At 40.2% G+C, this 12,824-nt stretch overlaps 1 protein-coding gene across 2 annotated transcripts in view; it reads left to right on the top strand.

The window, feature by feature from the left end:
- Positions 1-11,260, top strand: part of LOC101474960 (uncharacterized) — a 29,156-nt gene extending 17,896 nt beyond the window's left edge. The window contains exons 8-13 of one of the 2 annotated variants that reach the window (XM_076880860.1): positions 367-540; positions 695-868; positions 1,081-1,254; positions 6,254-6,427; positions 10,009-10,055; positions 10,231-11,260. In XM_076880860.1, coding sequence (XP_076736975.1) covers positions 367-540; positions 695-868; positions 1,081-1,254; positions 6,254-6,427; positions 10,009-10,055; positions 10,231-10,760 — 1,273 coding nt within the window. In that variant the 3' untranslated portion in view covers positions 10,761-11,260. Of the gene's footprint in view, positions 1-366; positions 541-694; positions 869-1,080; positions 1,255-5,937; positions 6,109-6,253; positions 6,428-10,008; positions 10,056-10,230 lie in introns of those variants that run through there. The other variant, XR_013096021.1, reaches the window with a different exon arrangement.
- The last annotated feature ends 1,564 nt before the right edge of the window (positions 11,261-12,824 follow it).

Here is a 12,824-nt window from a genome sequence, read left to right as displayed (position 1 = left end):
GTTTTCAGAAGTAGAAGCTAAAGGGGTGCTGTTCTTAAGGACCGAGTGCTGCCCTTCAGCAGATGTCCTGAAACTGGCCAGTCTAGTCTGGCAAGGCTAGTGACATTAAAAGGAAAGAAGCTCAAGTTGCTTGCTTCATATAGAGAATTAAATGAGAGAAATGGTCCAAGACGGGACAAATAGGACTTATTTTGGCCTGAATATACACAGATATTAAAATCTTCCCTGTTTTCCTTTTAGATATGTTGGTATAATTGTGTTATTTTATAATGTTTTTATGTTGGTATAATTGTGTTATTTTATAATGTTTTTATTTTTTCCAGACACAATTTTTAAGTTTATTTATTTTTGTTTGTTTGCTTTTAGATTGAGCAGCTGTAACCTCTCAGGTAGAGTCTGTGAAGATTTGTTGTCAGTTCTCAGCTCCCAGTCATCTAGTCTGAGAGAGATGGACCTGAGTACCAACAGCCTGAAAGATTCAGGAGTAATAAAGCTGTCTGCTGCAGTGGATAGTCGACACTCTAAACTCGAAATTCTCAGGTCAGATCAAGTGCTTGTTGTAGTTTCTTATTATTTTTCATTATTTATAAAATTTCAAGACAACCTGTTAAACAAAAGGCAATAAAAATTATTTAAAATTTTGGATTAATCATTGCTAATTATTGATTTTTCATGTTTTTTTTTTAATTTCCAGACTGAGTGTGTGTAACCTTCCCAAGAAATGCTGTGAATCTTTGTCTTCAGTTCTCAGCTCTCAATCTTCAAGTCTGAAAGAGCTGGACCTGAGTATCAACCACCTGCAGGATCCAGGACTGCAACTTCTATCTACTGGACTGCAAAGTCTAAATTGTAAACTGAATACGCTGAGGTCAGGTTGAGGTCAAATTATATTTGTTTGTTTAATTAACAAATCAAATATCTAGCCAATAAATGTCAAGCCCATCTATATGTTGTTTTATCAAAGTAGGGCATTAAAGAATTCTGAAAAAAAGAATATCGCTTAATCTAATAGTTCCTCACCGCACCCTTGTTACAATTTAACAAGGGCATTTCTTTTAATGGTCATATTATTTTTTTCAGACTAAGTCAATGCACCTTCTCAGAGAGAAGCTCTGAAGCTCTTTCCTTGGTTATCAGCTCCCAATCCTCTAGCCTGAGAGAGTTGGACCTGAGTAACTCTGACCTGCAGGATTCAGGAGTGAAGCATTTATTTGTTGGACTGGAAAGTCTAAACTGTAAACTGGAAATTCTCAGGTCAGTTTAAAAATTTTCCATCAAAGATCATTGAACACATTATGTTTATAACTGAATCAATAGATCATCTTTATAGAAGATGGATCGTCAGCTTTGCCTTTGGATGGATTATTACCTTCTAAATTACTGTCTTATATTTTTTCATGGTGGAACTTTTTCATAATTTCTTCTGCTCTTTTTGAAATTTAGTGCAGTTTTGCTTCCATAACATACCAAGTTCCTAAGAAAATGTTGGAATGATATGTTTAAGTGTTGGTTACTGTCCATGTTTCTTTATATTATTGAGACTATGTGGAGTGTAAATGAAATAAGGACCTAGTTTTAGTAAAACTAAAAGTGACTCATTTATTTGGCTGGAAGAAGGTGTGATAGAGGGACCCAAATGCACACAGTGTTGCAATGCAAGTCAATGTTTTGTTCAGAGATTTTCAGTGTTCAACTTTTCAACTGTCATCTCAGCCCAGTACCACACACTCTTCTTCCTCTGGAACAGCAGCAACTGGAATAGGGAAGACATGTTTACTGTGATGGATATCCGCTGTGCCAGCCAGCTTTCCCTGGCACTGTCCCCTGAACCCGCTGCTTCACCACTCCCATGCAGCCACAGCAGGCGATTTAAAACATAAACTACAAAGAGAGAAACTGAAAACTACAAACTTATTGAAAACTGAAAACATGCTAGGCCTGAAAACACTGCCTATGGGAAACACTGGGTCAGGGAGAACAGAACTCCCACAAAATACCCTAACCCTAACCCCTAACCCTATCCTTCAAGCCCAGTCCTCTACCAGAGGCCTGGGAGCTTGCGGGTTCTACACAGTATCTTAGCTGTTCCTTGGACTGTGTTCTTCTCGACAGATATCTCCAATTTTGTTGCTGGTATCTCCACTTCCTAGTGCTCCGATTACTACTGGCCTGCTAGAATCTTGGACCCTTGTCTCAGGGGCATCTTTACACAGCCTGCACCTGGGATCTTGCCTAGTGTGACAGACCCCAGCCTCTATGGATCTTGTACTCAGAGCTTGTTCCTGTGCTGCCATGATTAGTGCCTCTGTGCTGTCTTTCAGTCCAGCTTTATCTAGCCACTGTTAGGATTTCTGGATGTCTGTCAGTTCCTCTATCTGCCCATGGTAAATACCATATCATACAGGCGCCTGTAGTTCCATGATGGTTCTTCCTCTTCCTCCTCTTTCTTGAGTTTTTGATAGAGTTGGATGTCTCGAGACCGGTCTCGAGACCAAGACCGGTCTCGAGACCACTTTTACGTGGTCTTGGTCTCGTCTTGGTCTCGACGGACTTTTGTCTTGGTCTCGGTCTCGACGGACTTTTGTCTTGGTCTCGCTGTTTCGGTCCTGCGTTCTCAAATCGACATAGTGTTTGGGAGATTTGGAGTCAACCATCAGCGGAGCGGGGGGTGGCTGGCTTACTGGGCTTAAGCCCGGGTCATTTTTTTCAGAAGCATGGGATCTTTTGGAGTGTAATTTTTTAGTTAGATGCCTGACTGACAACTGTATAAAACAAAAACAACACACGAAGCACAGAGCGCACCGTCATAAATTCCCCCTAATTTTGGTATGATCCGAGCTCAGGCACTAGGTGACTGAGCACAGCACCCATGTGAGCGAGGGGGGAGAAGCTGCTGCCTGCGAGTTTGCTGCAGACAGAGGAGAGCTTAAGTTTGACCAGGTATCAAAGAAAATCATTCGTACTGAACTAATAATGTAAATATGACGGTGTATCACAAAAGATTGATATCAAACTGATCACTTGGTTGCGTTACTTGCTCTTCGAGTGAATCAACAAATGGATAAATAAAAAGCCGAACAGCAATGCTGATTTTTTAGAGAGTCTTAGCTTACATTTCATATTTTCAGTTGTTACCCTCCACGGCTAAACAAACTCTCTAAATCGGTTTCAATTGTGTACTGATGTACACAACAATGGACATAAGGAGCTTCTTTCAAAGAAAAAACTCAGGTAGATGTTATTTTATATATTATGCTTTGGATGTTGTTCAGTATATCTATGCAAAACAAGAGGAATTTCAATACACAGCAGTATATTCACAGCTGAAACCAGATATTTACATACACTTTATGGAGAAAACATAAACTTTTTTTTACTGTTAAACATCAATTTAGAGTAAACTTTTGTTTTAGATAAATAAATGTTGAAATATCTTTTGAATTAGTTAAATGTCAGAATAAAAAGAGGAGCTGTCTATTTTAATCACTTTGATCAAATGTAGGAGCACATGTACACTAAGTTTATTGTTAATTAATAAGAAACTCCAGACGATTCGATTCTGAGCTGAAGAAGCTTCTGATAGGTTAGTAGAGTCCATGTGAGTAAACTGGTGGCACACCTGTGGATGCATATAAGGCAAAACACAGAGCCTGTTTCTGTGACATGGGAAAATCAAGAGATGTCAACCAAAACACCAGGAAAAGAACTGTGGAGCTCCATAAGTGTGGCTCAATTTTGAATACAATTTGGTGCCATTTGCAATTAAGAAATACAGACAGTTTCTCTCTTTACTCTTAAAGTTAACAAATATGTTTTTTATATTTATCAATCTAAAAAAATAAACATTTAGTCTGATTTGATGTTACAATTAAAAAGTGTTTTTATCTGAAGAGTTTGTAAATATCTGGTTTCAACTGTATATTTGATGATTGTCAGCACAAAGAGGGAGAGAGAGGAACAGAGAGGGAGAGAGAGAGGAGCAGAGAGGGAGAGAGAGAATGAGGACAGAACAGAGATGAACAAGAGCAGGTGAGACACACATGTTAGTCAAATGGTTGTTTGCCAAAACTCATCAGAACATGTGCCTAGTGTTTCTTTTTAGATACCATTTGTTCCTTTTCAAATTCTATATTTATTAAGTTATGCAGGCTTGTTTGCACAACAAGGCTAAATAATTATATAATCTTTTCTCAATCTAAATATTGTACTTTGGTAGAATTAAAAAATAAGTGTAGTGCAGGTCTATGATGATTTTTAGTGCTACTATCATCTAGTTCTGATTCTGGTTCTGTCTTGGTTACTGTTGTAGTCCTGTTTTAATTCCGGATCAGTTCTGGGTCTGGTTGAATTGGGGTTTAGTCCTCGTGTCTCGATACAGGCCCGACTTTCTTCTGCCTTGCTGCTTAATTAAAAAACTAGTTTAAGGTGTCCTGCATATGTATATAGAATAGCATCTGGCTGCAGTTTAAAGACTTTTTTTGTCTCGGTCTTGGTCTCGTCTCAACTTGGTCTTGGTCTTGGTCTCGATACCCTCTGGTCTTGGTCTCGGTCTTGGTCTCGATACCCTCTGGTCTTGGTCTCGGTCTTGGTCTCGATACCCTCTGGTCTTGGTCTTGTCTTGGTCTCGGATTAGGCGGTCTTGACTACAAGTCTAGTTTCTGATGCCTGAGGTATTCACTGAGCATTCAGCTGGGATAATCTTCCTGATGTATTCGTGAATGGTCATTGTCTCATCCTGGATGGTAATACTGACACTCACCAATCCCCAACCTCTTTCCTTCTGCTTAGCGTACAGCCTCAGGGTGTGGATTTGAGGTGAAATCCTCCATGCATGCAGTTGTTTCTATTGTTTCCTTTGGCTACCTTATTATCCTAGCAGGGTACCTGATCATGCGTAGGTGTTGATAGCCCGTATATTGTTCTTAACGTTCACCTGACTCCTCAGGACTTGCCTTACTCTCTGCAGGTAATTGTTGGTAGCAGCCTCTTCATAGTTCCCATTTGCCTGTGGGATCCCCAGGTACTTGCAACTGTCCTCTTTATCTGCAATTTTGCCTTCTGGTAGTTAAATCCCCTCAGTTCTGACTACCTTCCGTCTCTTTGTTATCATCGGACTACATTTCTCCAGTCCGAACGACATTCCAATGTCATTTCTGTATATCCTTTTTAATATGGATCAGTGAATTGATGTCTCATCCACTCTTGGCAGACAACTGCTCCATTCTGTAGTCAGTATCCGTAGCCAGTCTTGTCAATGATCTTACTGAGGGGGTTCAGGCCTATGTAGAACAGCAGCAGGGACGGATTGTTGTCTGCCACATTCCCATTGAGTTCATGATGAAGGCTCTTAGGTCCTGTTGGTCTTGTATAGGTCTAGGCATTATAGGATCCAGGTATGAAGCATTGAGTCATAGGCCTTCTTGTAATCAAATCATGTAGTTCACAGTTTGGTCAGCCTGGTCTTGCAGTCTCGTTTGATTGCACGGTCTACCAGTAGCTGGTGTTTTCCTCGTCTGTTATTAGTCTTAGTCTACAGTCTCCTTCTCCATGGAGGGTGCTGCTTTGTGGATGATGATATATTCTCACACTGATCCTGCATGGTGATGCTACCATCCACCCACTCCTCCTGGATTCACATCTTCATCATCATCTTTATCAATCCTCACAATATTCCACCTTCATCCGCTTCATGTTCAGGTGCCTAATTTTCTCCATGGGTTATGGTGGGACGTTGAGTGCTGAAGTCAAACAGATCTCAGAAATTAAAGACTGATTCATTTATATTTTGTATTATGAGAAGCAGCTAGCTTATCCATTATTCTCCTTATAGGCTCGGGCTATTCATAGATTTGCTATGATACTCTGAGCATTTTTTCTGTTTTCACTCGTAATGCTTTTTATATGCATATCCTTAACTTTTGTCCTCTCTGTCCACAGTTTGTCTTTTGTTCTTTTCTCTTCGTGCACATCCCCCTGTGCCCACCTCCCACCCAAACAGCCATGTTAAATGGCTAGTCTTGATCCCCAATGCTACAAAGTGCTCCTCACACTGATGGTCTTATTGATGGGGCTTTCTTGCTGATATTTCATAGCAAGTTATGTTGTACAGTAAGTTAACTTGCGCTGCCTAATTCGTTTTTCTTTTTAGTTGTAAGTACAGTTAAATTAAATCAAACAGATGGTTAGATGTTATTGTTTCTAACAAACAGAAAGTCATTGGTTACAGATGGATTGTTGTTTTGTGTGTCTGCAGTCTGTCAGGCTGTCTGATCACAGAGGAAGGCTGTACTTCTCTGGCCTCAGCTCTGAGCTCCAACCCTTCCCATCTGAGAGAGTTGGACCTGAGCTACAATCATCCAGGAGCCTCAGGAATGAAGCTGCTGTTGGCTGGACTTAAGGATCCACGCTGGAGACTGGACACTCTTAGGTATGGAGAGAATGTCTGTTTGAGAAGGAAGAGCTGCATACATTTCAAGTGCAAAGGGAAAGCCCTTCTCTGAATTGAGGAGGGGACCTAAGAGTACATCTTTCACCATCTTAGAAAGCTGTGATTGCAGCCATTCCCCAACTCTCTGGGAATGGTACTCATGGCCATTGATTACTGATCAATGGTTGTTGATCAATAGTCATGATAATTTGCATAATAATGATAATGGAACTGACCTTATAGCCCATTGTTCATTCAATGGTGCTAGTTTCAGTTATTGTGCAAATGTACTGTTTATAAGTTTGGGGAAACCTGCAGTTACTGAAGAAGTTACTTGAATGAGTGACAAACATTTTCTCCCACTAACAACACTACGTTCAGATGTACAGAATCAACTTTTTGGGATTTCCTACATTCTTCATTCACTTTCTGTTTGTTTCATGCAGATGTAACATGAACAATCACACATGTAGGAACAGTTTTTCTTTGTTCACAGCATAAACTGTAGTCTAGTTGAACAATGAAGAGATAAATATGTAGCAATTTCCGAGGAGAACTTTTCCAGGAACAATAATAAATGTCTTTTGCTCATATTTTTTTCACCATTTGGATAGATTGCTTTATGTTTAACAATGCACTGCTAAATTATTTTTCTCTGTCTCACCCTGATTCATATCAAATTAATCTCTGCATAAAAATGTACTAAAGACACATTCATGCGGGCCTCATTCTCTGACTCCCCGGGCTCTTGCCACCTCACCGCTGCATCATGCAGCTTCCGGCCTAGAAGATCTTACTTAGAGCTCAGTAGCAGACACGGTGGCAGATTCAGGGCCGCCATCTGGGGCTTCCCTGACAGCAGTGGCAACAGTTGTGGTGCCCACTCTGCCGCTGACACACCTCAGCAGTGGCCTTAAAGGTCTCCAGGAAGACCTGGGAGTCATCTCCCTCCCCTATCCTGTGCAGCGACACCGACAGTGGATGGGGGATGGTGATGCTGTAGCCCCGACCTGCCACTTCTGCTACTGCCAATCACATGCGCCTGAAGTTTTGCCAGGTGCTTCTGCTGCACCACAGCCTGATTATTGTTCATTGCCACCATGTAATATGCAGCAGCCACGTCATCAAGTGGAAACACTGTCCATGTTTATTTTCCACTTTGATTGCCATGACACACACTACTGGCAGCCTCTTCATTGTTTTCTGGCTTGGCACCCAAGCATGCAGCTTTCCAGCTGCACTCTGACACTCTCCAGTCTCAACTCCAACTTAACTAAAAATCACAATGTATTGTCATGGTGGCCCTGTGGCTGACAAACATATCCCACATAGCAAAATTGGTATGGCCCACACACCGCAAAGAATGACGGCCCTTTGGTGGCCCAGATCTGGTTTTCCAGAGGTGGCCCACACATGAGCCAGCACAAGGCCAGTTGCAGACACACTGGTGGTCCTGTGCTGGCCCATGTGTGGATTAACTCTGGCAAAGGAAACTCTGTTCAGACAGTGAATGGACTGATTCTTATATAGCGCTCCTCTACTTTCCCGGATTACTCAAAATGCTCTATACAACATGCCACATTCATGCAATCAAACACTTTCTTTGAACTGAATGCCACATCAACCAAAACCACAATCGGGACAGATATGGCATGCCATCGCATAAACAGATCTGGCCCACATCTGGCTGCCATACAGTCTGCCATGACACTAGTCAGTCAGTCAGTCAGAAGTGACAGCTTAATGCCACATCTGGCCAGACATCTTTTCTATGAGCCTGGGCAACATAACCCAAAACATATGCCATCACATAGACAGTGCCATCTATGCCAGCCCTGGCCCATATCTGGATGACATACCACTTACCGTGCCAGAAGTCAGTCAGCAGTGCCGGCTTGATACCAGATCCGGGCCAGACCTGCTTGCTATGTAGGGATTGTTCTTCAGCATATTGCATAACCAAAGATAAATGAGGCCCTGTTTCTCTAAAATGATGTCACTGCCTTATTTTTTATTTGAGCTGTCTTAGCCTGGTGAGACTCAGGCTAAAATATGTGGGTTGACGCTGACAGTGGGGATAACTTTTCAAGTAACCTTCGAAAGCTCCAAATTACCACGAAATTCATGCTTATAATAAATGCATGTAAGCTTCTGACCACAAATTTAAGAACAGCTGAAATTTTTTGAATTTTTGTAATATTATTCATGTTCAAACAGATGAGCTCACATGTAACCCACCCTCAAATATCTCAAATATGATCTAATCTCCTGAACTGTAAAAACGTGATTAAATAAAACAATTTTTGAACAAACTTGTTCAACACACTTGAGTAACATGGATTTTTCTTTGAAGATGAATTCCATTACTTTAGTATACAACAAATCATTAAATTTCATAATAAATTGTTGTTTCAGATTTGGTTCATACTTATGTGAAGTATAAATGCCTAGAAATGTATCATACTTCTTAAAATATTTTGAATTGAAACTACATTTGAAAATATTAAAATCCAAGTACAAAAATGAGAAGCTTTTCAATGGGAGCAAAAATTGATAGGCGAACATTTTACTGTCTCACACATTGTTTTGGGGTTCTATGTAGAGAAAATGTCGGACTGTTCCTTTTAGAGATGGCACGATACCACTTTGTTATGATACCGATACCTATATCATGAATTTGGATATCTGCTGATACCGATATGAATCCGATATAGTGTGTTTTTTAATAAATACTGTTTTTTTTATATCTTGCTGCATTTTGTATAAGTTCATACTTAAGTTTAAATAAACAACAACAATAAAGCTATTCTATTAAACCTGTATGTAAAAAAATGCACTGTGCACAAAATATTTCATAGTTCAGCAACACTGATCAATCTAATAAACTTAAACCTGCACCATCCTCCATATTCTGGTATTTTAAAGAGTACTTAGCAGAAATATTAAGCAACATAACTAATGGGGTTGCAAACTCCCAGCAAAAGAAAAAATAGGGAACCACCCCCCACCTCATGATTCTTAATCGACGTAATCAACTTTAATTTGATGCAATGTGAAAAAAAATACACAGAAATAAATTATTTTTCCACAATAATTAAATAGATTCAACATCTTTCTTCAACAGAATTGCAGAATTCACAGATGGTACTTTCCCAAAGGAAAAAGTACTATAGCTTACTAGGGTATATTAGACTTAACAGTTACTATACACAGTAATGGACTTCTATACATTTTAAATCAGATGTAAAATGGGTGTAAGATTCAGATAATTATTTATTAAAAGCTAGACGCATACTGCTCCGACGTGCTACGGTTATGAGCCGAGTTACACTGTGTTGCAAGTTTTGTGAGGTGTTTTCATGATATTTAATGGATCGGATTACATTTTTTATTTATTTATATTTATTTATAACCGATCCAGTAATTTAGGTCAGTATCGGACCGATACCGATACGTGATATCGGATCGGTCCATCTCTAGTTCCTTTATCAGTGTCTAACAGTATGTGGATGCGAGCCATGTAATGTCCATGTGTGCATGCTGAAAGAGACTGTGCTTGTCTGACGCCCTCCTCCTTTCAGGTTGGAGCCTGCTGGAGTCCGATGGTTGACACCAGGTCTGAGGAAGTGTAAGTGTGTTTTTAATGTGGTTCATGAAAATAACGCAGCACACATTCAATCATCTTCAAACTGTTACATCACTAATTCATATCTCTGATGTCAGGAGTCATCATCAAAGTGTCAATCAATGAACAGATGATGGATCAATAACTGCAGCTGGATTGTGTTTGTTCTCTCTATCAGATTCCTGTCAACTCACAATCGACACAAACACAGTGAACACAAACCTGCAACTGTCTGACAACAACAGGAAGGTGACATATGTGGAGGGGGTTCAGTCATATCCTGATCATCCAGAAAGATTTGATGTTCATCCTCAGCTGCTGTGTAGAAATGGTCTGACTGGTCGCTGTTACTGGGAGGTCAAGTGGAGAGGAAGGGTTGATATATCAGTGAGTTACAAAGGAATCGAGGGAAAAGGAGACACTTATGACTGTAGGTTTGGACAGAATGATCAATCCTGGAGACTACGCTGCTCTAATGATGGTCCTCATTCTGTCTGTCACAATAAGAGAGAAACACCCATCTCCTCCTCCTCCTCCTCTGTCTCTAACAGAGTAGCAGTGTATGTGGACTGTCTTGCTGGTACTCTGTCCTTCTACAGAGTCTCCTCTGACACTCTGATCCACCTTCACACCTTCAAAACCACAATCACTGAAATGCTTTATCCTGGATTTTCGATCTGTTCTAGTTCCTCAGTGAGTCTGTGCTAAGTTGAGTGTAAAGAGTGAACTCCTGTTAGAGAACACTCTGACTCTTGAAGAGCTAATTCAGTCTGTACATGTCTGTCTCTTTCGCTCAAACTCATTTTCAGAGTCATAAATTCAATCAGTTTATGTTTTAAACTGTTAAATGATTCCTTGTAAACTTTAGCAATCATTTTTGCAAACTAATAAGTTGAAAATGCTTCAGCCATATAAGATGAATGTATTGGCTCAATAGTTTATAAAGCAACATTTAATGTCTGAAAAACATTGAGACTGTTAAAGACAGCAAACTGTGTCTTCGTAGTAAAGGGCCCAGTGCGCTCTCACTGCTGCTGTTTATTTCTAAGGTGACGGCTGCACATTGGAGCTGTGAAACTTTAAACTCCATTGAGACATTAAAACTTACTGTCCCACAGCCTGATAAAGGGGACGTGGAAATCGCTGCTGTTTGTGGCAGATCAAAGTGAAATAAATGTAATTGGTTGAACAGGTATTTGTGGTCTGTGCTTTGTGTTTCCAGCAGTGTGAAAGAGACTCAGCGGCAGATTAGAATCAAGTTATATAAACATTTCCACTTTCTCTATTGAAAGTAGAAACTAGAGAACAGGAGGGAGTCAGAGCTGAACATTTCTGCCTGTTTCACATTCTCCTTGAAAGTAGACTTTGTAAAAAAAATACCATCGAGAGCTATGACGAAACTGTCTCACGTAAAGACCACCCCAGAAAAGGAAGACCAAGAGTCACCTCTGCGGCTGAGGATAAATTCATCCAAGTCATCAGCCTCAGAAATTGCAGGTTAACAGCACCTCAGATTAGAGCCCAGATAAATGCCACACAGAGTTCCAGTAGCAGACACATCTTTACATCAACCGTTCATAGGAGTGTGTGTGTGAATCAGGCCTTTCTGGTCAAATAGCTGCTACAAAACCACAACTAAGGAAAAGCAAAATGCAGAAGAGATTTGTTTGCGCCAAGAAACACAAAAAATGGACATTAGACCAGTGGAAATCTGTGCTTCGGTCTGATGAAATCTTTGGTTCCACCTGACGTGTCTTTGTGTGATGCAGAAAAGGAGAACGGATGGTTTCTACATGCATGGTTCCCACCATGAAGCATGGAGGAGGTGTGATGGTGCTTTGCTGGTGATACCGTTGGGGATTTATTGTCACAGTCTGGCTGCGAAGCTGACTGTATAAATTTGAGGATCGGATCTGAAATGCAGACACGAAGGAACGAGAAGAAAACTTGAATATAACAAAATGCAAGCCGTTTAATATGACTGATAAGAAAGGTACAAGAACAAAAAGCATATACACTAGGAAGAAACTAACTAGAACCGAACTGGGAGAAAATAAATGTGAAACACAAAAGATGAAGAACAAAACCTTGAACGTGGCAAAAACCTGTACTTGGAAAACCCTGGAGACACAGAAGCATGGAAACATGACAAGAACAACAGACAACCTGACAATGAACGAACAGAAACACACAGACTAAATACACACAAGGGTGGTTAGGGGAAGTGGATACACATGGGGAAACAGCTGTCGTTATGACACTAATCTGACATAACGAGACAAAGTAAGCGACGCCAACTGCTCTGACATAGGACACAAACCTTCAAAATAAAACAGGAAACATGAGATGAAGACATGATAATACACACCTGACAACCTGAAATCAAAGACAAGAAATACATGAGACTAACCAGAAGATGTAAGTGAAACACAAATAGATTAAACTTGAGGCAACTAAATAATGAACCTAGAACTTAACATTATGTTCCAAATATAATAAAGAAGATCAGAAAACAAATGAAAATGCAGGGTCACAGACCCAGCCCCTGACATTTATTTTTTATAATTATTTTACTAGTGCAAAGCAGTAATCAAAGCAAAAGGCAGCTATTTTCAAGAATATAAAATATAAAACATTTTTTAAGTTATTTCACACTATTTTGTCCATCCATCCTCTCCTGCTTATCCTAGTCAGAAGATCTGGAGCCTAACCCAGCTGTCTTAGGGTGAGGGGCAGGTTGCCAGTCTGACACATAGACAGAAAACCATTCTT

The sequence above is a fragment of the Maylandia zebra genome, unplaced genomic scaffold (assembly GCF_041146795.1).
Source record: "Maylandia zebra isolate NMK-2024a unplaced genomic scaffold, Mzebra_GT3a scaffold01, whole genome shotgun sequence".
In the NCBI taxonomy this organism is placed as follows: domain Eukaryota; kingdom Metazoa; phylum Chordata; class Actinopteri; order Cichliformes; family Cichlidae; genus Maylandia; species Maylandia zebra.
This window is presented reverse-complemented; position numbering and strand designations above follow the sequence as displayed.